The sequence below is a fragment of the Ceratotherium simum genome, chromosome 30 (genome assembly GCF_057802395.1).
Source record: "Ceratotherium simum simum isolate JZ-2026a chromosome 30, ASM5780239v1, whole genome shotgun sequence".
Classification (NCBI taxonomy): domain Eukaryota; kingdom Metazoa; phylum Chordata; class Mammalia; order Perissodactyla; family Rhinocerotidae; genus Ceratotherium; species Ceratotherium simum.
This window is the reverse complement of record NC_141929.1, coordinates 13,648,235-13,674,869: the sequence shown is the minus strand read 5'-3', so window position 1 is coordinate 13,674,869 and position 26,635 is coordinate 13,648,235. Positions and strand designations below refer to the sequence as shown.

Below are 26,635 nucleotides of genomic sequence, written 5' to 3'. Positions count from 1 at the left end.
ATGAAAATGTAAAGATTGTGGTCCTGGACAACTTTATGTAATCATCCTTCATTGAATTGTGGAAATCATAGTCTGTATTTCCTGGGACGTCTTTGTCAACTTCTTGAGACATCAGGCTTCTAGGTGCTTCTCTGTTTGATCTATACTGATGTACAGGCGATGTTTTATGGAATCTCACTAAGCTGCCCTTGAGCCTATAACAGAAGGAGGTTCCCCAGCACAGGATCACCCTAATTACAGCTGCCACCAAGAATCAAACTGTAAAAGCAATCATGGGGATAGCACTATTCGTTCATGTAATCCAGCAAGGAAGAACTGCAAAACATTATCAAAAATCGTTAAGAGGTCACAAAACGTTTTTTTTTTTTTAATTTGTTGGTTGGTGGTTTTAACATTTGAAATATCTCCCCTTCAGGCTACATGGGTAGTGACTGTATAGTAATCCTGTCTAGTGGCCAATTATTCTGGGGATTCAAATAAAACAAGACTGCCTAAGTGAAGACATGCTAAATGTCAAATCAGATGTTGGGGCCCTACGTCCCTGCTACTCCCTAACGAGCATGGACAATTTTTCAGGGCATTTCCTCCAGTGCCTTGGCAAGAAAAAGAGTTCATATTCCATCCACATCTCCCCAAGACTTCTTTTTTCCCTTACTATCTTTTTGGAGATTTTAAGAGTCTCTCTTGTCTGTGCAACTGTCAAGTAATGACACACAGAGAATGACGACACAACAGACTGAGGTGTGGCTGATCTTTCCAGGTGAAGGAAGGGTACTATGGCCCCAAAGCCCCCCACACCTCCTGCATTGCTCCAGTCCCACTCTGACGGGCTAAAATGTGGGTACTTTTCTGTGCGATAAAATCAGTACCTCTGGGAGGCAAAGGACTGTGCATTTCTCTTAGGTCTTCTCAATGCCCCATTAACAGAAAATGCCCCTTCCCCACAGATTTCATGAGCAGGGATCAAAGGAAGAGAGACAAAGCAAGACAGACAAATTATCACACAATGAGCACCGAGATGCTCCCTGAACATACCAAGAAGATGTTCATGGAATTACAGGAAAGAGGACAGGGAAGAAATGGGTGCAGTAGGAGGGGGAGGGAGGGAGGCATTGGTGCAAATAGCACTGAATGACAACCAATAGCCAGCTTGCGACTGTACCACCAGTGTTACTGCTACAATTGGAGGCAACATCGATGCCAATAAATGGGTTAAATGTAAAAACAGCCCAAGAATAAGCCACCAACTGCTTCGCAGCAACCCCATCAACAATGCATAATCAGCAGAGTGGGCAGTGAGTCAAAATGAGTTCCTATTTAAATAGCAGTGGGAGCAGAGACTTCTGGAAAATTAGTGGAAATTCAGCAGTCTGGTTGGCTGGGACAGGCTTTTTGAGGAAAGGTGGCCACGTTGGCTGATCCACCTGCAAGTTGTTGGCAGCAGTGGTACTTGCTGATCAAGGCTCCTGATTTCAACTGGTTTTTATATGAAAAAGCTATATTACTGTGCCCCTAAATATTTTTTACACCAAATGAAATTTACATAAAAGCCTCAAGGCTGCCTTGCACAGCTTGAGGTCACCTTGGCACTACTGAAACATGAAGGGGGTGGGAGAGGAAGACAGAAGAGGGGAGACAGCCAATAGGAGTGAGTAAGAAAGAAAGAAAAGGAAGAGAGGATGTCCATAGTAGAGGTTTTATTGTCAATGCAAAATATCAATGGTAAGGAAAAAACATGTTCCAGAAAATTCCCAAAGGATTAAAAACTAGCTTATGTGTCATGCCAATGAAGCAGGTGGGCACGTCCCTCTCTGAACTAGACCGAGACGATAAAAACAGAGAGACAAAATGGTGGGAGCCTCTTATATCTTCCTCTGCTTCCCCCCATGCCAAAGGTAGGTTTTTGAAAGCTATATGAAATTATACAAATACTCCAAATGAAATCAGGTGAGCTAAATGCTTACAATTGGGGTTCTTTCCAAGAAACCCAGTATTTAGCTTCATTTTCAAAGAAGTCCATTCACAATCCTCAACAATCTCAGTATTCACCCTCTAGAAACTGTTGGAACAAGGAGGCAGTCCTTGGCACCTGACTCCCAAGAGTGGAAAATTTATTGTGCTGGTCCTGAAAACCAGCCAGCCTGTCATTTCAGGTTCCTCAAAGCCAGGCAGGTGGCACTTTATTCTTGGGCCTTTGGGCAGAGACAGGATTAGTTAAGGAGAGCATTTGCACAGCGCACAGTACCGGGAAGTCGTTAATTGCTTGTATGGACCAACGTCGCCGGGCAGAGCGAGGAGACATCTGTGCGTGAAAACGTTACACCCAGGAGGAGGGAAGAAAAACACCAAGAAAATTAAAAAGGAAAAAAGAGAATAAAATGAAAGCTTCCCATACATCTGATGGATTAAAAGGTACCATAACATACTGCAAAATCAGGATTGAAATGACTGAAAAACCTGAACCTAAGCACAGCAATATTGGGATTCCCTCACCTCCCTCCCAACCCATCACACTCCAAACCCAGCTGCAATGTCATTGCTCTTCAGTCCGAAACACATTTCAAGATAGAAGGAGGCTGGCATCCACACAGCTCTGACAAAGGAACTACGATCAAGGTTTGTGGTTTTTTTAACGAGGATTAAGATCATAGTGCAAGTGGAGAAACAGCTGGAGGTGTCTGCTTTCCCCTTCAAGAGCACACGTATGTGCAAGAAGATTCTCATTCCTAGAAAGGAAGAAGTTCTTCAATAGACTCATATCAATTTTTTTTTTTTTTTGGTGTGCATTTGGGGGGCTTTGGGGAAATTGAAAGTCTCAGCTGAGACTGCAGACTATTTTCAGATTCCATGGGGAATGAGAGCCCCAGAGAAACAAAGGGAAAGAGGGAGCTAACACCGAAGAGTTGGACTCTTGAGGGCACTCTCGCTAACAACATGAGCATCAATGTGAAACTGGGAGGGTAAAACACTGATTATGGAAGTCAGAAATTATTCCATTAACTTCAAGAACTCCTAGTTATTTATTAGAGCTATTTTAGTAATATACACTGAACCAAATGTGGGAGGTTGCAAAATTTTTTAAATGTTTACAGGGCAATGCCTAATGTTTGTCATAAGTTCTGGGCCTTCTGATTTATCCTAGGAATAAACAATATTTCATCAATTATTAATAGTTTGTCCAGTTACCAAATGAATGTTAGCATCTCTCTGTGTTTTCTAACTTCCCATGGAATTTGATGGTTTCTTTAGGTCTCTCACATTTTTTAAATTTTTAGGAGTGAACCTTGAAATTCCATCTGGAGAATATCTGGGTGAATATAACAATACGACCTAAGTAGGGCAGGTTAAAAACACAGAAAAACAAGAGAAATGAACAGTAATCCCCAATGGCTCTAGAAAGATTTTTTGTAATATCCCAAATACTCTATAATTTCTTCATTGCTATACTTCAATGTAGTTATATTCTTTTGCCTTTATTCTTACTCATTTAAAGATCTCAGGCGTAGAGATCTACAAGAGAATAAAAATACATAGGAGAAAAATTTAAGCTGAAAATGAACACTTAACGCATAGAGAAATTTAGTAAACTAGAATCATTTCCAGAACAAAAGTAATAAAAGTGATTATTATTTGACATGTGAAACTAAGACACCCGAGGATCAAAAAATACTCGTCAAGGGATAAAACCGTATCAACCTCCGTGAGGAAGATCAGATAGCCTACATAAGACATCATGGCCACATTTCATTTCTTGAACCCCCCCACCTTGGCCCCATGTAAATGGGGTGGACATGAACAGGCTTCAAGGAGAGATGAATTTACTTCTGATTCATCACAAAATAACTGACTTACTCATTTTAATTTCTTATTAGATTGAACCACATGAAACTTTTTTTTAAGGTTAAAAATGGTCAAATATCAGCAATTTCATATGATCTAACCTAACAATCGCTATGTCATCCATTACAATGTGTCTCTCACCCCCAGGCCTTCTAGGGTTCTCTTAACGTTCTATTTCTTGGTCTCTCTGATGGTTAATTCACTGAATTATATGCTTATGACTTGTGAACTTTTCTGTACAAATGTTATATAGCAATACAAAAGTTTCACATGAAATTATAATAAAAGTGTCTCCCCCCACTTAATTTGGTCACTATCTGAAATAAAACTTAAAACCACTTACTAGGTCATCCTAGGGGACCATAAGAGCCCATTTTCTGTGGAGAAGCAGCATGCTGGGAGTTACCCTAAACTGAAACATCACAATCCTTTCTCCATTCCCCAGCAGATCCTGTCTGATAAGAGATAATTACCTATGTGCCTTTGATCCTCTTTATGATTATGGTGTTTGTAGTAAAAGAGGCCAGACCATCAAAAACATGAACATAGGTTTTATAAATGCTTCTGCATTGGAAGAGGTCCCATCTTGGAAATGGAGTTATTTTGACTGCACATGGCCTTTACATACTATCACAGGGTCAAAAGCGCTAGTCAATCTATTTTGCCCAGGCCCAACCCAAGCATGAGTAGCACATGACATGATTCGAAGGGGAATTCAGAACTACCTCTTTGACTAAAAGATCTCCTCAACCTGGCCCTGACGCTAATGAAAATTCCCACATTTACCCAACCATGAGTTTGTTTGTTTATTCTGTCAATAAAATGCCTTCGTTCCAACCAGTTCATCAAATCATCTAACCAGTTACCTGTTAGCTTGAGGAAAAAGGAAAAAAAAATCTAAAAATTTTAAATGTAAAGGACTTAGGAGAATATAGATGTTCCAAGAAGGTCTGTGACAGCCGAGGGGCAGAATTCTATCTGAGATGTGAAGCAGGGTTGGCCTGAAAGGCAACAAAAAAAATCATTTCCCCCTCAACTGAATGGTTTTGCCCAAGACTGATCCTGTCTCAAGCATCAGTTCCTGCCACTCTTTTCAGTCACATACAACCCTAACACTAGACGTTGGAGATGGTCAACTATCAGTGTGAACCAAGGTTAAACCACTATACTGCAACCAAAGTAAAGGCACCACTAACACTTGATGGAAATTGGTTTTTTATTTAAAATATTTCAGTTTTTAAAAAAATAAATTTTAATTATAGTCAATCCATCTTTTCTCAATTAGTGGAGGCCAACAACAAAGAATTTCTAACAACTGAGTTTGTTAGTAGCTCAGTGGCAATTCTGTTTAAAACATCATGTCAGTTAAAAGCCAGTTTAAGCCTAGACTCTCAATCTGACAACAGAGAAAGAGTTCTTAGGATCATTCCTACGCTCTGCCAACATTCTCTACATTGTCATCACCAAAGGCTTCTGACAGCTTAATAGCTACATTAGGGATGGTAAGTTTCTTAAGAACCCAGGAACATAAGGACAGGTTCAGGTGATTTTGGTATAAACTGGTCCATTCAAATGGGTACCTCAGTGTAGACCTAGTACAAGTATAAAACCTCTTAGAGATCAACTTTAAAACTTCTCACAACTATGAAGTTCCAAATATATCAAGATCCCAAGCCTTTGGAAGCATCCAAAGGCTGCTTTGGTAATTTGCTGACAAACATCAGAATACCAAGGAAGACCTGAAGCTAAATTATTCTACCTGAAAGAATGGGAATCAACTTAATGAATGGGGATTACAAGGACAGGGTTAGATGGGGAGTGAAGAATATGGATGGTAAGAACTAACCCTCTCCTCCACACACACAATTTACAGTAGTTAAAACCAACTGAGAGGAACAAAGCAAAGGTCTTTCTTGAATAAACTAATCATGACAGTGAAAGACTATAGGGGGATTACTAATTTAGCTGCTGTGTGGCAGGCAGGAAGACAAAGAACAAGAATCCAGAAGAACAGATAAGAATCAAAGACCATGGCTCTGTCGCTTACCCGCTCCTTGTAGTAGAAGGAGCTGATGGAGACCTGCTCTTTCTCACTGCGGGTGGGGCTCCCACTGTATAAACGAAGGTTCCCAGGGGCCTCTGTACGAATCTTCATTGGCGCAATCAAGCCAGTATGATAAGCAGACAAGGCCGAGAGAGATCTGTGGTTGAAAACAGAGAATTATCCACACTGGCTTCAGTCTTTCCATATTTCTAAGTAGTGCCATTCTTAGCCATTCCTGATGAAAACAAGAGGAAAAGATAGATAAAACGGGGGAAAAGAGGAAACTCCACGAAAAAAAAACCAAATAGAACTTTTAGAAGTGAAAAATGCTTTACCTGCAAAAGCAGAGAATATTTCTATGATTGTATACATAGAAAATTCAAAGGAATCTACAAACTGCTAGAACTAATCAGTGAATTTAGATACAAAGTCAATCTACAAAAATATACTGTGTTTCTATATATTAGAAACAAACATCTGGAAATAAACATTTAAAAATTTCATTTACAATGGCATCAAAACACATCAAATATCAAGGAACAAATTTAACAAAAAAATGCACATTGAAAATACAAAATGTTGTTGAAATAAATTAAAAAAGACTCAAAACAATAGAGAAATACAGTATGTTAGTAGATTGGAAGATTCCATATTATTGTCAAGATGTGAATTTTCTCCAAATTAATCTACAGAGTCAACACAATTCCAATCAAAATACGAGCAGGCTTTAAGCTGATTTCATATTTTTACAGAAATGCAAAAGACCTAGAACAGCCAATGCAATCCTGAATAAGAATAATAAAGTTGGAGGACTTACACTACCAGATTTGAAGACTTACTATATAAAGCTACATTAAAAGTATAGCGCTGGCATAAGGAAAAACCAATAGATCAAAGGAAAAAATAAAGTCCAGAAATAGACATAGAAACACGGTCAACTGAATTTCAACAAAGGTATCAATGCAAATTCAATGAGGAAAGGCAAATTTTTTCCGTAAATGGTGCTGGAACAACTATATACCTCCACTGAAGAAAACAAACTTTGACCTCTACCTCACATAATACATAAAAATTAATTTGAGATTGCTCACAGACCTTAAAGTAGGAATTTAAAACTATAAACTTTTAAAAGAAAACACAGAAGAATATTTTCATGACCTTGGGGTAGGCAAAGACTTTTGACAGGACACAAAAGCACTCACAAGAAAATTTTTAAAGTGATAGATTGGACTTCATCAAAATTAAAAACTACTGTCTATCGAAATCACTAAGGAGGAAGAAAGACAAGCCAGAGATTAAGAGAAAATCAGTACATACATCCAGCAAAGAATTTGCAACCAGAATAAAGAACTACCACAAATAAATAATAAGAAACACAGTCCAAAAAAAAATGGGTAAAATACTTGAACAGGAACATCACACAAGAAGATACCCAAAAGGTCAATAAGCACACAAAAGCTGCTCAACACTGTTAGTCCTCACCACACTGAGATACTACCACACACCCAACACAATGGCTAAAGTTGGAAAGATTGAAAATAGCAAGTTTTGGAGACGATGTGGAGCAACCAGAACTGTGTAACATTGCTGGTAAGAATGTAAAATGACACAACCACTGGGGACAGACTTTTGGAAATTCTAATAAAATTAAACAACATACACCTATCTTATGATCCAGGGATTCTACTGCTTGGGTAGAGAAATTAATACACATGTCCATAAGAGACTTGTATGTGTAGGTCTACTCATAATAGCCCCAAACTGGAAATAATCCAAATGTCCATCATTAGGAGAACGAATAAACAAGTTCTATTATTTTCATACAAGGAAACTATTGATACACACAACAATGTGGATCAATTTAAAAAAAAATTGAGTAAAATAAGCCAGACATAAAATTTTACATGCTGCATGATTCTATTTAGATGAAGCTCAAGTACAGGCAAAACTAAAAATACGAAAGTCAGAAGAGTGGTTTCCTCGGGGTAAAAGGACCAGGGAGCTTTTCGGGGTGACGGCAAAGCTCTGTATCTTGATCTGGGTGCTGCTCATCAAGGTATACATCCATATTTGCATACTGTAAATTATATCTCAATGAAATACAGTCAGTATGAAAAACATTCTAATAGGAACATTTTTCCCTCTGATCCAAAGTCTGGATATAGATATTCTTGTTTCCCTTGAAGAGTGATTGTTGTCTAGTCCAACTTTTCAAATAAGGAACCTCGTGTAATATAGGGGTTCTCTGGCACTTAACTCCCAGGTCCTTGGGGGCCAAGGTCTCCTCTGCCTGGGTTACTGCAGAGACTGGCAAACTCCCAGGACAACAGCAGTGCCTGCTCATGCACTTGGTTCAATCTCCTTTCCTTCTTGTTAGCTCAGCTATTCATTCATAAGTATGCTAATTTTATTACACCCAATATGTCCAGGTGTTTATAGCAGGGGGGTTTCCAAGTTATCTTGGTCACCATACTGCAGAACCAGAAGTCTATGTATATAACTTATAATATTTAAGCTTAAAAAAACAGTAGTGGGGCCGGCCCGGTGGCACAAGCCGTTAAGTGCATGCGCTCCACTGCGGCGGCCTGGGGTTCACCGGTTCAGATCCCGGGTGCGCACTGACACACCACCTGTAGAGCCATGCTGTGGCGGCGTCCCATATAAAGTAGAGGAAGATGGGCACAGATGTTAGCTCAAGGCCAATCTTCCTCAGAAAAAAGAGGAGGATTGGCATCAGATGTTAGCTCAGGGCTGATCTTCCTCACAAAACAACAACAACAACAACAAAACAGTAGTATGGGAGAGGTTGTGCAGGTGTGGAGACAGGTTTATGGAAACTCTCTATACTTTCCACTCAATTTTGCTATGAACCTAAAATTGCTCTAAAAGATAAAGTTTATTAATTAGGAGAAAAAACCTTTACAATATGATCCAGCAATTTCACTCCTAGATTTATACTCAAGAAAAATAAAAATATATGTCCACACAAAAACTTGTGTATGAAATATTTACAGCAGCATTTTTGATAACAGCCAAAAAGTGGAAATCCTAGATGTCCAACTGATGAATGAATAAATAAAATGTGGTACATACATATGATAGGATATCATTTGGCAATAAAAAGAAATGAAGTACTGACACATACTACAAGATGTATGATCCTTGAAAACATAGTAAGTAAAAGAAGCCAGTTACAAAGGACCACATGCTATATGGTTCCATTTATATGAAATGCCCAGAACAGGCAAATTTATAGACAGCAAGTAGACTGGTGTTTGCCCAGGGCTGCAGGAAAGGGCGATTTGGGGGCAGGGACAGCTAGGGGATGCAGTTTCTTTTGGGGGTAATGAAAATGTTCTAGAATTGACTATAGTGATGGCTGTACATATCTGTGAATATACTAAAAGTCATTGAATTATACACTTTAAATAGGTCAACTGTATACTATGTGAATTATATCTCTACAAAACTGTTAACAAAAACTTACAAAATAAGAAAAAAACAAGCAGTAATAATAGGAAACACAGTTAGAAGACTCCCAATGCACCGGGCAGTGTTCTAAATGCTTTATAAGAACTAACTCATTCAATCTTCACAGCAACTCAAGGAGACAGGTGCTGCTATCATCCCCAAGTTACTGTTAAGGAAAATCAAGCAGCGTCCTAAGGTCATAGAAAGGCAGGGCCAAGATCTGGATCCGGCAGTCTGGCTGAGTCCACATTCCCATTTGCTACACCAGATTGCCTCTCAAAAAACAAAACAAAACAAAACAAAACCCAGAAAAACAATGAAGACTAAACAGAAAACATGTTAAACTGTTAACAGTGGCTCTCTATGGGACATGAAAATGAAAAGAACAGCTATATTCATATTTTAACTTAAAACTTCTGTATTATTTGAGTTTTTTCAACATACTACTTACATAATTAAAAAAAATTAAACATGCTTTGGTAATGTTAGAAGTGGCATATTAGTATGATGAGACTATAAGTGATCTTTCTTGTTATTTTTCTAGTTTTATTTAATGTTATTTTACTTAATGTTTTATATAATGTTAGCAATAGGAAAAAAAGCAAATTAAAAAAGGATTTGCCTTGTTTTGACAACAGCTTTTATCAAGCTACTCTTTCTAATGGTTTGTTAGGAACCAGACAGTAGAAATCTCAGCTTAGTTGCAATTTAATGTACTTTGATCTGCCTCGAATAAATCTTACAATGGGCATTTACTGAAGAACTACAACCAACTGTCCAAAGATAAACTCAGCGGCCATTGTCAGATGTCTGCCCATTTCTGGCTCATGAATGTAGCTTACATCTGCATCTCCCAGACTCACCTTGGAGTAGGTTCTGTTGGAGACACTGCTCGATGCATCGTCATAGGCCTTGTGAAATACACCAAATACCCTGACAAAGGAGACATCACATGAGCGCATCAGTGTCAATGAGCGGGATGGGGAAAACGCTAAGGGAGCATTGGTCAACCTTTTGTCTATCTCAACATAGCTGAAGGATAAGACACATTTTTATAAAGTGCAAAAAGGCTCACAACCACAGCGATTCTTAACAGAGACAAAGGTCAGAATCTCCAAGATCCAGGAGAGACAGCACATATGTGGTTTGGAAAAAGTCTTCACAGGTAGTTTATATTTCCCTGCTAGGGCACCTGTTCTCTGTTGAGAATCAGGGCTCTAAGTAAACACTCAAATTCACACTCATCAGAACAAAAAAAATTAAGACTTAATTCTGGTGAACATTCTTAGAATATGTCCACAGACACCAATTTGGCCTCAGATCATATAACACTACCACAGAAGTTTTTTGAGTTCTCAGGAAATAAAAACAAAGAAAAATTTTCTGAGCCAGCTCTGATGGCCTAGTGGTTAAAGTTCAGCGTGCTCTGCTTTGGTGGCCCGGGTTTGGTTCCCAGGCACGGAACCACACCACTCATCTGTCAGTAGTCATGCTGTGGCAGCAGCTCACATAGAAGAACTAGAAGGACTTACAACTACACTATACAACTATGTACCAGTGCTTTGGGGAGTAAAACAAAAAAAAAAAAAAAAAGAGAGGAAGATTGGCAACAGATGTTAGCTCAGGGCAAATCTTACCACCCCCCCAAAAAGAAAATTTTCTGATGGAGATTTTTATATAGACCCTATGACATTCTTAGTTGCTCTCTCGCAAAGTCTAGAATCAGAGAACTAAAAAGAGACCAACCTGCTCCACAGAACCTGGCCCCTGAGGTCCTAGGGAAGGGAATATTGGCATCCTGGTATGACCCATAGGCAGTAGTCACCCGGGCAAACGTTGGTAAGGGTGGTGTGACGGAGTTTGGGAGTGCAAAGGGGTTGCTGGAAGCACTATCTTCTTGGTTCTGAAATTTAAATATCAATAGACTAAAAACCACAACCTGTCTTAAAGCGGAATTACAAAATAAGGATACATTATTACAAAATCAGGGAGCCCAGGAGTTTAGAGAGGAAGACACAAAAGAAAAACCAAAGCACAGGTTGGTACAAGAATCCCACCACAAAAGTCTCAAGGCAGGAGACGAGCTGGCGTAGGCAGGGCTCCAAACAACTCTGGTTGCGTTTCACTTTCTGCAGCGAAGTGTCTTTCAGGATCTACAAAAGGCACAAAACACAGTCAAGAATAGCAACATTCTTTCCCCTGATTCACTTTTATTCTGCAAAGCAGTTAGAAGCAGTGATGATACAGGAAGACTGGAACACGGCTGTGTCTGCAGCTTCCAACACAACAACCTACTTTCCATCTTCTCTAGAGGCTCAAAGAGAAGACTCATTTCTGTGCCCTCTTTGAGAAGCCATTTCCTTAGCCAGGCATGCACTCATGTTTTGAGAGAGCATATTCATAGTGAATTCTACTCCTTTCCTCTCCTCCTACCCTATTGCCTCCATGAGAAATCTCAGTAACTTAGAAGCAAAACTCGCTGAGCTGAATTGAAAATTGCTCTAAGCGATACAAGCCAGGGGGAACAGATTTCAACTTAGTGAAAATTACAACGTATCTTTCTTTCGGTTCTTTAAAAATATAAATCCTAACATCTTATTGGTTCTTTAAAAATATAAATCCTAACATCTTAAGGCACAAGCTATAGATATAAACTGACATGTACATACTGAAGATAGGCATGCAAATTGGACCTGTGCTGTCCAATACAGAAGTCATTACCCACATGGGGCTACTGAGCATGTGAAGTGTTTCTAGTCTGAACTGAGATGTGCTGTGAGTATGAAATTCAAACTGAATGTTGAAGACTTAGTACAAATAATAAAAAGGAAACTAGCTCAATAATTTTTATATTGATTACATGTTGATATGATAAACACTTTGGATATACTGGATTAAATGAAAATATTTTTGAAATTAATTTACTTGCTACTTTTAATTTTTTTAGTGGGGCTACTAGAAAATTTAAAATAACATGTGACCTGCATTATATTTCTAATGGAGAGCACTAAATTAGACCTTTAAAGACAATTCCTAATTCTATTATGTTTATACCAACAGAAAAATCTATCTTTTTTGTATGTCCAAATGAAGCAATTAAATATTTAGATTCCAAGTACCAAATGTCAAATACCACAAAATCTGAATAATGAGCATTTCAGAGATCCTTACGCCACTTGAAAAATTTCTTGGTTACATATCATACCCCAAGAAGATGGGGCAATCAAGTGTATATGATACAAACTAGGCAAAAGGTGAACAGCATTCAGCTCAACTTGGTTTTGGCAGGATATTTCTGTTGTTTCACGTGTGACACTGCTCAAACTGAAAAAGGTATAGCATCCCCAGCTGGTGGGGCTTCTTCATGGGGATTCTGCTGGATTAGTTCTGCATGAACTGACAAATCAAGTTTCTGAACCTGTAGATGCCGGCTGTACCACCTCCATTCAGGCACTGCCATCCTTTTGCACACCTCACCCGTGCAGCCAGCCAGCCTCACTCTAGGATGCCAACATCTCCTTTTATGGAATGGATTTTTTTTTGTGTGTGAGGAAGATTAGCTCTGAGCTAACAACCGACGCCAATCCTACTCTTTTTGCTGAGGAAGATTGGCCCTGGGCTAACATCCGTGCCCATCTTCCTCTACTGTATATGGGACGCCGCCACAGCATGGCTTGATAAGCAGTGCATCAGTCCGCGCTGGGATCCAAACCTGCCAACTCCGGGCTGCCGCAGCGGAGCACGCAAACTTAACCACTATGCCACCGGGCCAGCCCCAGGATTTTTTAATGCTCTTATATACTTTTTTCTGACTATGAAGTATCTTTTAGCTTCACAATACATCTTGCCTATTGTTTCCAGATAAATGAAATTGTATCGCAGGGTTTTTTTTTTAAAGATTTTTTATTTATTTATTTTTTCCCCCAAAGCCCCAGTAGATAGTCGTATGTCATAGCTGCACATCCTTCTAGTTGCTGTATGTGGGACCCAGCCTCAGGATGGACGGAGAAGTGGTGCCTCGGTGCGCGCCCGGGATCCGAACCCAGGCCGCCAGCATCAGAGTGCGCGCACTTAACCACCAAGCCACGGGGCCGGCCCATATCGCAGGGTTCTTAACCTGGGATTAATGCATAGCTTTACTAATCTGTGTGATTATAAGCAATTACAGAACTGAATATTATTTATATGTACTATTTCTGAAACTATACACTACATTTATGCAAATTTTTCTGGGGAAGGGTCTATAGTTCTCCTTAGACTTTCAAAGGGGGTCCATAACCCAAAAAAGGTCAAGAACCACTGCTCTGTTTTCAACACAAAATGAACAGCAATTATTAACAATACAGTGTGTAAGGACCAGATGACTTCCAAATCTTATCTATTGGAGTTTTCATTCAACTTTACTACTCAACTCAGACACTGATGCACATGAGCAGAGCTCTCCTCTTAGCAACATCAAGGAGAATTTGTGAAGACAGATCCCCACCTTTAGCAGCTTAGCTTTCATTGTGGATGTGATGGTTGTGGGGTTAACAAACTGGAAGGAAGGGGCAGCATTGTTTGGGTACTGTGCAGGGAACTTCACCAGCATCTTGACACGATGGCTGCTACAGTGCACAGACACTGTGCAGCTCCTATCTGCTGCATCCATCTGCAAGGGAAATCGACATCTGCTTTGGAGACGATCCACATAGGGTCTTTAGATGCAAACGGATTTAAGTAAGCTAACTGAATCCTCTAGATTCCTGGTAACTGGGTGAAGGGAGAGAGTCTCCAAACACAAATGAATTTGGACGATTTGGACAACTCATTTTGAAAATGGATTTGTGTGTGTGTGTGTGTGTGTGTGTATGTGAGGAAGATTAGCCCTGAGCTAACATCTGTTGACAATCCTCCTCTTTTTGCTGAGGAAGATTGGCCCTGGGCTAACATCTGTGCCCATCTTCCTCTACTTTATATGGGACACCGCCACAGCATGGCTTGACAAGCGGTGCATTGGTATGCACCCTGGATCCAAACCTGCGAACCCTGGCCCGCCGAAGCAGAGCACACGAACTTAACCACTACACCACCAGGCCAGGCCCTTCACAACGGATTTTTAAGTTTAGCACTGATTTAATAAGTTCAAAGTATTTTGACTTAAAAAAGCTTCATCGCAAAGCTGTGAGATAGGCTAAAACTTGTTATATTTATTTTGAGATGGGAAAATAAAGCAGGAAGAAATTAAATACCTGACTCAAGTTAAAAAGTACTCCTAGAAAAATCCACAGAGACAGAAAGTAGATTAGTGGTTGCCAGGAGCTGGGGAGTGAGGGGAATAGAGAGTGACTGCTAATGGACATAGGGTTTCTTTTGAGATGATGAAAGTGTCCTGGAAGCAGATAGTGGTGATGGTTGCACAACTTTCTGAATATACTAAGAACCACTAAATTGTACACTTCAAAAGGGTGAATTTTATGGTATGTGACTTTTATCTCAATAATTTTAAAAAAGCAGCCCTGGGAAAGGAATCAAGATCACCTTCTTTAACTAGGTCACTAGGTATCTACACTGTTCTCAACTGGGACAAAGGGAGTATAAACTGAGTTGATACAGATAACCAATTAATCAAGAATTCTTTCTCTCTTTTGATTTCTTGTACTGCCAACTAGAGATGGCAGCTGGAGTACAGTGAAAAGAGGGACACACGTGGGAAATCTGGAGACTTGGATTCAAATATGATCTCTTCCACAAAATAGCTGCAGACCTTGCACAAGCCATTTTCTCTTGCTGTGTCTCTGTTTCCTCATCTGTAAAGTGGTGATAAAACCACTTATTGCAAAGTTATTTTAAAGGCCAAATGAGATAATTATGTAAGTGCACATATCCATGCCAACTGTTAACTGAATCTGGGCAAAAGAAAAACTAATCAAGTTTTAAAACTTCTTTATAGAGATTCAATTCTCTGAAGCAAAGAATTTCAATACCTGCCTCAAAGGAAAAGAGTCAATCTCTCCATGTGTGAAGTGAACAAAGACACTTGGTCACCTTCTTACTCTGAATCTAAATCACCGAGGAACGGACCAGCTTTAAGGGAAGATAGCACAAAGAGCCTTGGAGAGTCAAGAGGTTTGGTCTCCAAACAGCCCTACCATTAACTTCACCAGTAACCTTTGCTAAACCACTAAGCCTCCTGGATCTAAGTATCTTCACATATGGTAAAATTTAGGTGTTGGAGCATCTAAGGAGATTTTAAGGCACAGAAGCATTAGTTTATCCCTTGGTTCATCTTATGAGAAAATAATAGGGTAAGAAAAAAATCCACATTTTTAAAACCACTATTTATTAAGAAAACCTGGGAAATAAAAAAAGCAAGAGGAGAGACTTACCTGTTAGAACAGCAAAGCTAATTGCTAGCCAAAATCATAGCTGAAATAGTCCCCTCTCCCATGAACTCTCAGCAAGCACCAGAGAGTTCACTAAACTACTCCGCACCTCCACATTGACATTCCGGATCTGCACATTGATCAGGGAAAACTCCTGCTGTAGAGTCTGGGGCAGTCCCAGCTGATCTGATTTCTTCTCTTCCAGGAGATTGCTCGGGGGATCTTCCTTTAAGACTAGCAGGACAGAGAGGTTCAATTGTTGGAAAAATTTCTGAAATTGAGTCAGAGAGCAGTTCTGGAGTATCTGCCACGACTCTGAAATGTGTAGCAGGGCCTCACCTAAAATGTCAGTTTGACCAATTACCTTCTTCCTCCCCATGGCTTGAGTTGTGCTGGTGATCTATATCTGGAGTGTGAAAGGTCTTCTCTGGTTCCGGCAGAAGAGAAATGCTCTCAATGAACTCATCAACACCATCTAATATGTCATTTGCACAAAGCTGCAACAAAGCATAGAAGATCTAGGTCTAGAGAAGTCAGTGGAAATGATCATCGTGTTTGGTTAGAGTTCTGACTTAAAAATGGGAATCACAAAGGATAGAGATGTCAGCCCAAAACCGATACAATCAAAAGAGATTTTACCCATCACCAACTCTCCCTGTTTAAACACCAGGAGAAGAGACTCTATCATTCTATTTATTTTTTCCCCCAAAGCCCCAGTAGATAGTTGTATGTCATAGCTGCCCATCCTTCTAGTTGCTGTATGTGGGACGCGGCCTCAGCATGGCTGGAGAAGCGGTGCGTCGGTGCATGCCTGGGATCCGAACCCGGGCCGCCAGCAGCGGAGCGCACGCACTTAACCGCTAAGCCATGGGGCTGGCCCCGAGACTCTATCATTCTATCCTGGAAATTTTTCATCCTGTTCATAGTTTATGCAAGCCTCAGAAAACATCACTTTAAATTTCAAGCCTTGATGGAGTTAATCAGCCAACCTAAGACCAAAAATAGCATAACCTTCAAAGCACTTAGAGCAAATGGTACTTTTTGGAGAAAATACAATTGAAAGGCAATAAGGTGATGATACTTGACCAAAATGCTCGAGTGTGACTTCGTACTAAGCAGTGTCGCAAACTTTACCTGGTATTTTCTATCCACACTATACAGAGCACTGTGGGGTAGGCAATACCAGTGAGACATGTTTCTTGCCTTCAAGGAATTTAGCCACCGAATGAGAAGACAGAACCCTGCGATGAGGCAGAGCAAAGCAAGGGCCACAAAAGCAGTTCACACCAGGCACCACCATGGTTCATTAAGAAACAGATATCATTCATGGGGCAAAATGGCTTCATAGAATAGGTGTTGTTGATGGACACAAAGGGCTCTGAACATCATAGAGTGCGAAAGTAGACTTCTGAGCCCACTTAGAAGAAGAGAAAGAAATGAAGCCCACAGGCCATTTGCTCAGTACGCTACCCACACCCTGTTATACAGGGACAAGAGAAAAAAAGACATTCAGAAGCTTTTCAGCCTTAAAGTGCTGAATACCGAAGTTGGCTCTTGAAGGCCTCAAAGGCTCAGTGTGGCATACACAAGCCACTCAGCCAACCAGCAAGTATATATTAAATGTCTATCACATATCCTCTAACTTCCACAAATACCAAATCTTGTATTTTTTTAAAAGTTTCTGGTGTATCTAGTTACATTCCTCCACAATAGCATTGAATACATACCCTCTGCATCTGGAAATCCACCCGCCACATTCTCAAGGTCTGATCCCGTGACCACGTAACCAGCTGGTAGTCCTTGGACCCTAGAAATCACAATATAAGAATCCTGGAAATTTTTCTGGATTCAATATCAATTTTGCTACAGATTGCAACAGAGTGAGATTCATTCATTCATCCATCCATTCAACAAATATTTATTGAACATCTCCTATATGCCAGGCACTGTTCTAGGCCCCAGGACTATGGCAAGAATACAACAAGCTCTGTCTTTATAGCTCTCACATTCCAATGGTGGAAATAGACAAACAAATAAATATATAATAAAATGTCTGGTACTGATAGTGTTATAAAAAAATAACACAGGATAAGAGGACAGAGACTGATGGGAGAGCTATTTTTAGACAGGACTCCCTGAGGAAGTCACATATGAGCAGAAACTTAAATGAAGTGAAACAATAACTGGCAAATTAGCAGGTGAAAAGTCACGCTGGGATTTAATGTTACATTAAACTTTCACCTCCACAAATGTTCCTCCTTTTACATGCTCCAGAGGAGCTAGGAATGAATATGATTTTTGTAAAATGAATTGTTTTAAATGCATCATGGCATCTTACTGTTTAAAAGAATTTTTTGGTAAAGCGATGCATCTCTTTATAAAATGAATAATCTTTAACGTTCTTAATTGACCGACTTATATTTTCACATATTAGGTTTAGTCAAAGGGAAATTATTCTAAAAATGTTCAGCGTGCTTTACAAAAGAGCTTTAAGAAAGATCATGATATTTCAGCGTAATTATGTAGTATCTGGAATCTCCTTCATGGCCATCTTCAGAGAGCAAAGAATTCAGAAATAATTTCATCCAATTGTCTCATTTTACAGATGGGGAAACTGAGACAACAGAGAACACGATCTGTCCCAGCTAACAGGGTGAATAAGGGGAAGAAGTTCCTTCTCTGTGTCACTGCCTTCAATCAGGCCTTCACTCCTCAATGTTTTAATACACCCCTGTGTGCGCCTAACAAGACAGCATCTCTTCTGAACTACTGCCTGTTATGAGTTCCCCCATCTGGACTCATGTTCACATCAACAACTTTCTGACTCCACATCTGGCCTCTTTTCACGTCCTTGACTTTGAAGAAAAGTTACGCCTAATTCCTTTCTAAACCCAACTCCTCTACCTGTGCTGTCAGCCCTATTCCCTCTCATTTTCAAAGGGCCCTTGCTTTCCCACACACTCCCTTTCTTGTGTCTTCTCCTTGCCTTCACATAGAGGGGGCAGCAGCCTCTGCCAATCAACTTTGCCTACTTCTTACCTTTGAAGGCAACTTCATTTACCAAACAAGTTCCTGCTGCCTCTGTTCACGCTACCTTACAATCTGGCTTCTAGCCTCAATCTGCTTTTGGAACTCCTCCCTTAATGATCATATGGCTTCCTATTTGTACAATTAAGTGCTTTTCTCTTACTCTGCATGGTGATCCTTCAGCAACACCTGAAACCAATGACTGCTGTTTCCTTCACGAAGCATCCTTTTCTGTTGGCCACAACATCCTGATTCTCTTCCTACCTCTCTGAGAGCTCCTGCACCACAGTGAAAACCAAAATCAAAGCTTGAGGTGGTCCAGTAAAAACTGACTAAGAAAACATGGCAGTAAAAATAAAACGGAGCAACATTAGGTTGTGAAAGAAGTAAAATATAAGAATATATGCAGGATGATTATATTTATAAAAGGTTCAAAACAAGCAAGTCTAAATTACTTGGGGGATGCATAAATGGGTGATAAAACTATAAAAACAGAAATCACTATCATAAGCATTAGGATAGTGTTTACTTCTGGGGGGAGGAAGGGGTTGTGGTCAGGAAGCATCTGGGTTCTAGCAATGTTCTCTTTCTTGATCTTGTGGTAGTTACGTTGATTTTCACTTTATAATAATTTGTTAAACTGAACATATTTTATGCAATTTTCTAGACAGATGATACATTTCACAATAAAAAGGAATTTTAAAAAACACCTGTAACTTGTACTCAAAATTTCACTATTGGCTAGACAGTCCCAATTTATACAATTTACCCTACCAACTTACAGATGCTGTAGATAACTGAAAATGGGTTGCTAAAAACTTCTTATTTAAACTCAAAACTACAGGCCAACCTCTCCCTGCCACACTGTGGGGAAACTATATCATCTATTTACTATGGCAAAATGTGACAGAATAAGTTGAAAGCCAAAGTCACGCATGCAAATTGATGGGATAAAGACCAACCAGCCTCATGTTTTTAGACGCAAGAGAGATTTTAGAAATAAAGATGGGAAAATTAAGAGGATGATCAAAAGAGTCCCTTCAAACAGGAACGAGGCAGGGCTGCCCACTCTCACCACTCCTGTTCAACATAGTACTGGAGGTTTTGGCCAGAGCAATTAGGCAAGAAAAAGGAATAAAAGGAATCCAAATAGGTAACGAAGAAGTGAAACTCTCACTATTTGCAGATGACATGATTTTATATATAGAAAACCCTAAAGAATCCGTTGGAAAACTATTAGAAATAATCAACAACTACAGCAAAGTTGCAGGGTACAAAATCAATCTACAAAAATCAGTTGCATTTCTGTATGCTAATAAGGAACTAACAGAAAGAGAGCTCAAAAAGATAATACCATTTACAATTGCATCAAAAAGAATAAAATACCTAGGAATAAATCTTTACCAAGGAGGTGAATGACCTATACAATGAGAACTACAAGACATTATTGAAAGAAATCAGTGATGACATAAAGAAATGGAAAGATATCCCATGCACGTGGATTGGAAGAATAAACATAGTTAAAATGTCTATATTACCTAAAGCAATCTACAGATTCAATGCAATCCCAATCAGAATCCCAATGACATTCTTCATGGAAATAGAAAAAAGAATACTAAAATTTATATGGGGCAACAAAAGACCCCGAATAGCTAAAGCAATCCTAAGAAAAAAGAACAAAGCTGGAGGCATCACAATCCCTGACTTCAAAACATACTACAAAGCAACAGTAATCAAAACAACATGGTACTGGTACAAAAACAGACACACAGATCCATGGAACAGAATTGAAAGCCCAGAAATAAAACCACACATATACGGACAGCTAATCTTCGACAAAGGAGCCAAGAACATACAATGGAGAAAGGAAAGTCTCTTCGATAAATGGTGTTGGGAAAACTGGGACAGCCACATGCAAAAGAATGAAAGTGGACCATCTGCTATCGCCATTCACAAAAATTAACTCAAAATGGATCAAAGACCTGAAGGTGAGACCTGAAACTATAAAACTCATAGAAGAAAATATAGGCAACACACTATTTGACACTGGTCATAAAGGAATCTTTTCACATGACATGCCTACCTAGACTAGGGAAACTAAAGAAAAAATAAACAAGTGGGACTTTATCAGATTAAAGAGTTTCTACAAGACAAACGAAACCAGAATCAAGATGAACAGACAACCCACCAGCTGGGAGAGAATATTTGCAAAACATACATCTGACAAGGGGTTGATCTCCATAATATATAAAGAACTCACACAACTGAACAACAAAAAAACAAACAACCCGATCAAAAAATGGGCAGAGGAAATGAACAGACACTTCTCCAAAGAAGATATACAGATGGCCAATAGGCACATGAAAAGATGTTCAACATCATTAATCATCAGGGAAATGCAAATCAAAACAACACTAAGATATCACCTCATGCCCGTTAGAATGGCTATAATCACCAAGACAAAAAACAACAAATGTTGGAGAGGATGTGGAGAAACAGGAACCCTCATACACAGCTGGTGGGAATGCAAACTGGTGCAGCCTCTATGAAAAACGGTATGGAGATTCCTCAAAGAATTAAAAATAGAGATGCCCTATGATCCAGCCATCCCACTACTGGGAATCTATCCAACAAACCTGAAATCAACAATCTAAAGAGGCTTATGCACCCCTATGTTCATTGCAGCATTATTTACCATAGCCAAGAAGTGGAAGCGACCTAAGTGTCCCTCGACTAAAGACTGGATCAAGAAAATGTGGTATATATATACAATGGAATACTACTCAGCCATAAAAAAAGACAAAATCGTCCCATTTGCAACGACATGGGTGGGCCTGGAGGGTATTATGTTAAGTGAAGTAAGCCAGAAGGAGAAAGACAACACTGTACGATCTCACTCATATGTGGAATATAAACCAACACATGGAAGAGAAAACTGTATTGTGGTTACCAGGGACAATGGGGGTGGAGGGTGGGCACAAGGGGTGAAGGGAGTCATATATATGGTGATGGCCCAACAAAAATGTACAACCCAAATTTCACAATGTTAAAAACTATTAAAACATCAATTAAAAAAAAAAAAGAATAAACTCCACACACACACACACACACACACACACACACACACACACAGAGTCCCTTCAGTGGGCCGGCCCAGTGGCGTAGTGGTTAAGTGTGCGCACTCCACTACGGCGGCCCAGGGTTCAGATGCTGGGCGTGCACCAACGCACCGCTTGTCAAGCCATGCTGTGGCGGCATCCCATATAAAGTAGAGGAAGATGGGCACGGATGTTAGCCCAGGGCCAGTCTTCCTCAGCAAAAAGAGGATTGGCGACAGATGTTAGCTCAGGGCTAATCTTCTTCACACACACAAAAAAGAGTCCCTTCAAAAACTTTCACAGAAGAGGCTTGTGAGGGTCACAAACAAGCTGGGATAAGATGATTGCTCTAACCCCAAGTCCACTAGGGTCCTTTCCTGGGACTCTGGACAAGCCACACCACTCCTCTGCCTGACTCTCCTTCTGTAATATGGAAAGACCAAGAAATACACCTCTGTTCTGTAAAACATTTAGAGAGCATGACAATAAGATCTCAAGAAAAGAGAGGCTGCAACTAAATTTGCATGGTGAGTTGGCAGAGAAACTGAGGCTGAGGGCTTCCTAACTCATTATGCTTATAACTCTGCATTAGTGAGGGCTGGCGAGATTAAGCAGCAATAACAAACAATCCCAAAACCTCAGTGGCTTAAAGCAAGGATTTCTTGCTCACTCTACATCTCCACCTCATCCTCACTCCTGACGGGAGCAGCGCCATCTGGAGTTCTGCCAGTTGCTGTGGCAGAAGCAAAGAGAGTGTGTAATTGCTCACTGGCTGTTAATACTTCAACCAGAAAAGATCGCCTCACTTCTGTTCATGTTTCATGATCAAAGCAAGTCATTTGGCCAAATCGATCTTTAAGGGAACGGGAGGTAAAATATCACTATGCGGTTGTGAAGAGAACTGGGAATATGCAGTGGGTGGTACTAATGATGACCTCGGGTCTCCCTTATCAACAGAGGAGCAAGAGGCAACTGCCAGAGACTTCTAAGGTTAGTGACCCCAGAATTTCAGCCCTAGAAATGATCCAACAGCAAACCCATCAACCTCTTACAGATCTCTTCCATGCATGAGAAAGACTACCCTGAACACAAGAGATGAGGAGGGAACCTGGGGGAAGAACCACAGCCATGCACCACTGTACCCATCTACAACTAAAGATGGTGGTCCCCTGACTCCCAGTCCCAAAGCCCAGCCCTGTTTCTGCATCCTCCTCCCTGGATCACACAGCCAACCCAACTGGAGCTACTGATGAACAGGGCTCAGAAGTAAATCAGGCAGCAGTCTCCTCTCCCACTCACCTTCCTTCTGTTTCCTCCACTGGAACTCCAGCACCACGTCATCATGCCCCACAAAGGTATGGACTGGGGTGTTCAAGTCAAAGACATTCCACAAGAGAAGACTATTTTCCCTCCGCAGCTGGGGAACCATCACAGTCACTAATCCATTGCTGAAAGGCTACGGCAAGAAAGGGAAAAGCAGGTGATTATGCCAGGGAGAATCAGCTGAGTTGTGAATACCAAAGCTGGAATTCTTTCCTAACTGAAATCAATTAGATGATGGAAAGCCCCAACCCAACTGGGGAAAATTTTCCCAAATACTGTAAGTTGACCATCACATCTATTTTTCTTCCACTTTTCTTTTACTTTTTCTTTGCTATGGAATACACTACAGCAAGTGAAAAATAAAGCTAAGCCAAATACTGGGAGAAAAACTTTTTTTAACCTAAAATAAGCAAATGGCTCTAACTGCTGCACACTGGAACACACTGTTCCACAACCTAGCTATTCTCCATGAGTTTCCACTAAGAATTACCAAGTGCTTTCCCAGAATGAGCATGCAAAGCACACCAGGGAAAACCCCAGGGCAGCAAACATAATTCTTGCCATGTGACCATGCACCAGAAGCACACCATCCACACGAAGCATCACCTTCCCACCACTTCAAACACACAGTTATTCAAAGGAAAATCTTCCAACCTCAGGACGGACAGGTTTTGCTTACCAACACCCAATCTTCTAGGTAGCTAAGGGGCCAATCTGGTTGATAATTAGACTCTGTTCTTTAAGGAAGAGACCGCAGTTGCCTAAGAGCACATTTATCTTCATCTCCCCTCCTGGCAGCACTACTCGACTTCTCTGTTTATTTTTTGTTTTTGTTTTGTTTTTTTGTGAGGAAGATCAGCCCTGAGCTAACATCCACGCCAATCCTCCTCTTTTTGCTGAGGAAGACTGGCCCTGAGCTAACAACCATGCCCATCTTCTTCCACTTTATATGCGACGCTGCCACAGCATGGCCTGACAAGCGGCGCCAGTGCGCACCCAGGATCCAAACCCGGGCTGCCAGCAGTGGAGCGCGTGCACTTAACCACTACGCCACAGGGCCAGCCCGTTCTCTGTTTATTTTTTAAGCAAACATATTAATCCAGAGAAGTATTTCAAGTCATAAGAACAATATGTGATTTCTTGACAAGTGCTCCCAGTTGCAAAAACTACTTAATATCCAAATTATCTTCTATGCTCCACAATTATCTTCTATGCCCCAGGGGGACCCAGCCTTTGTACAAAAGTAGCTTTATTCATCCCTCTGCTCCCTTTCAAATTCACACTGAAGGAAATATATTATCTCTGATCAGCAGCTATCAATGTGGCAATGGAAAAATTGTTGGAAGGTTGATAATAGCCTATCCCCTATATGTGTAGCATTTTACGGTTTATAAAGCATTTTCATATACAAATTTTCAAAATGAAGGCCTACTGTACATGTACTAAATGCCACTGAATTGTACACGTTAAAATGGTGAATTTGATCACAATAAAAAAGGCAGAGTAAAAATTATTATTCATATTCTACAGAGGAGGAAACTATTGCTCAAAAACATCAAGTGGCTTGCCCCAGGCCACACAAATATTAAATGGCTCATTGCAGCATTACTAACAACAGCCAAGATGTGGAAACAACCTAAGCGTGTGTGTATATATATATACACACACGCACACAATGTAATATTATGTATATATACACACACACACAGACACACACGCACACAATGTAATATTATTTAGCCGTGAGAAAGAAGGAAATCTTGTCATTTGTGACAACATGAATGGACCTTGAAGGTATTATGCTAAGTGAAACAAGTCAGATAAAGACAAATATTGTATGATATCACTTCTATATGGAATCTAAAAAAGCCAAACTCATAGAAACAGAGACTAGAATGGTGGTTAACAAGGGCTGGGGGTGGGGGGAAAGGGGAGATATTGGTCAAAGAGTACAAACTTCCACTTATAAGATGAGTAAGTTCTCGGGATCTAATGTATAGCATCGTGATTATAGTTAATACTATATTAGATACTTGAAAGTTGCTAAGATGGGCCGGCCCCGTGGCTTGGCGGTTAAGTGCACGCGCTCTGCTGCTGGCAGCCTGGGTTCGGATCCCGGGCACACACCGACGCACCCTTCTCCAGCCATGCTGAGGCCTCGTCCCACATACAGCAACTGGAAGGATGTGCAGCTATGACATACAACTATCTACTGGGGCTTTGGGGGAAAAAATAAATAAATAAAATTATAAAAAAAAAAGAAAAAGAAAAAAGAGAAACTTTAAAAAAGAAAAAAAGAAAGTTGCTAAGAGAGTAGATCTTAAATGTTCTCACCACAAAAAATAAATGGTATTATGATGGAGGTATTAGCTAATGCTATGGCGGTAATCTTTTGTAATATATGAGTGTATCACATCAACTCACTGTGTACCTTGAGCTTATCCTGTGTTACATGTCAATAATATCTCAAAAAGCTGGAAAAAACAATTAAATGGCTTTGCCAGGCCCAAAGCCCAGGTCTTCTGACTCTAAAGCCAGAGTTCTTTCCATTGCAATCCACTGACCTCAAGTCTCTCAACCCTCTGCCTCAATCTCACCCTCTTCCCCTGGTATTAGTGACTACCTTCCTTCACACCACCTACTTTCCCAGTCTAGCTATGGTTAGCAATTCTAATACAGATTCTTACTCAACATTCCAAGGGAAAATTTCTAAATAGGTAACAGCTTTTATGCCATCATTACCACCTTTGCCCCACCTCTACATGAAGACAGAAAGAGAAAACTGCCTCACAAAGAAAATAAGAGAAAATGTCCCTTGGCTCCTTGTGTCTGGAACACCAAGATGAAGTTTCCCAGCAAGAGGTAGGGTGTCTCACTCACAGTGTATCTGGCCTTCCAGACAGGCACCTGGCAAGGGAGAATATTGAGGTATTTCCGAGGCTGGCGGTAATCCCAGAACTGAAAGAAAGAAAGCAGGATAATTTGTGAAATAAATGTCATTAAAAAAAAAAAAACTCAACTATTGAAATAAGCAGAGACGTCCAAGTCATTACTTTTTGTCCTCTAAAGATACATTCAATAGTGCATTTTAGTCAGCCCCCATAGCCACGCTACTGTGACAGAGACACAAAGAAAACTTCCCTTTCACACTTATAAACATTACAGGAGAATTTCTGGATTTCACAAGGATGACCCCTCGAGGCAGATCACTGTCAGCCTGCCTAATCTATTAAACAACCTTGTAGGTGAAAGGTAGAAGAGACCTGTTTTCATCCTGTATCACTTTTACCCCTTATAGGGTAATTTAACTAATAACAGTAGCTGAAATGTACTATTTACTGCATTTCAGACATATGTTTAGAGCTTTAAGCTTTTTACCCCATTTAATCGTTACAACAACCATATAATGGGTGTTATTAATCTCTTTGTCAAATGTAGAAGCTAAATTACTAAATGATGTAACTTGC

The 26,635-nt window shown here is 40.2% G+C and overlaps 1 protein-coding gene across 8 annotated transcripts in view; it reads right to left on the bottom strand.

Moving 5' to 3' along the window:
• WDR59 (WD repeat domain 59) overlaps positions 1–26,635 on the bottom strand; it is a 104,889-nt gene that overhangs the window by 35,833 nt on the left and 42,421 nt on the right. For 7 of the 8 annotated variants that reach the window (XR_015549134.1, XR_015549133.1, XR_015549132.1 and 4 more), the window contains 10 exons: positions 26,049–26,126; positions 23,145–23,301; positions 17,448–17,527; positions 16,085–16,217; positions 15,830–15,954; positions 13,842–14,006; positions 11,413–11,508; positions 11,102–11,258; positions 10,219–10,288; positions 5,888–6,041 (listed from right to left, as the gene is read on the bottom strand). Coding sequence is in view for 5 of the 8 variants with exons in the window: in XM_087419934.1 (XP_087276060.1) it covers positions 5,888–6,041; positions 10,219–10,288; positions 11,102–11,258; positions 11,413–11,508; positions 13,842–14,006; positions 15,830–15,954; positions 16,085–16,217; positions 17,448–17,527; positions 23,145–23,301; positions 26,049–26,126 (1,215 nt within the window). In the remaining 3 variants the exon portion in view is untranslated. The remainder of the gene's footprint in view (positions 1–5,887; positions 6,042–10,218; positions 10,289–11,101; positions 11,259–11,412; positions 11,509–13,841; positions 14,007–15,829; positions 15,955–16,084; positions 16,218–17,447; positions 17,528–23,144; positions 23,302–26,048; positions 26,127–26,635) is intronic. The other variant, XM_087419935.1, reaches the window with a different exon arrangement.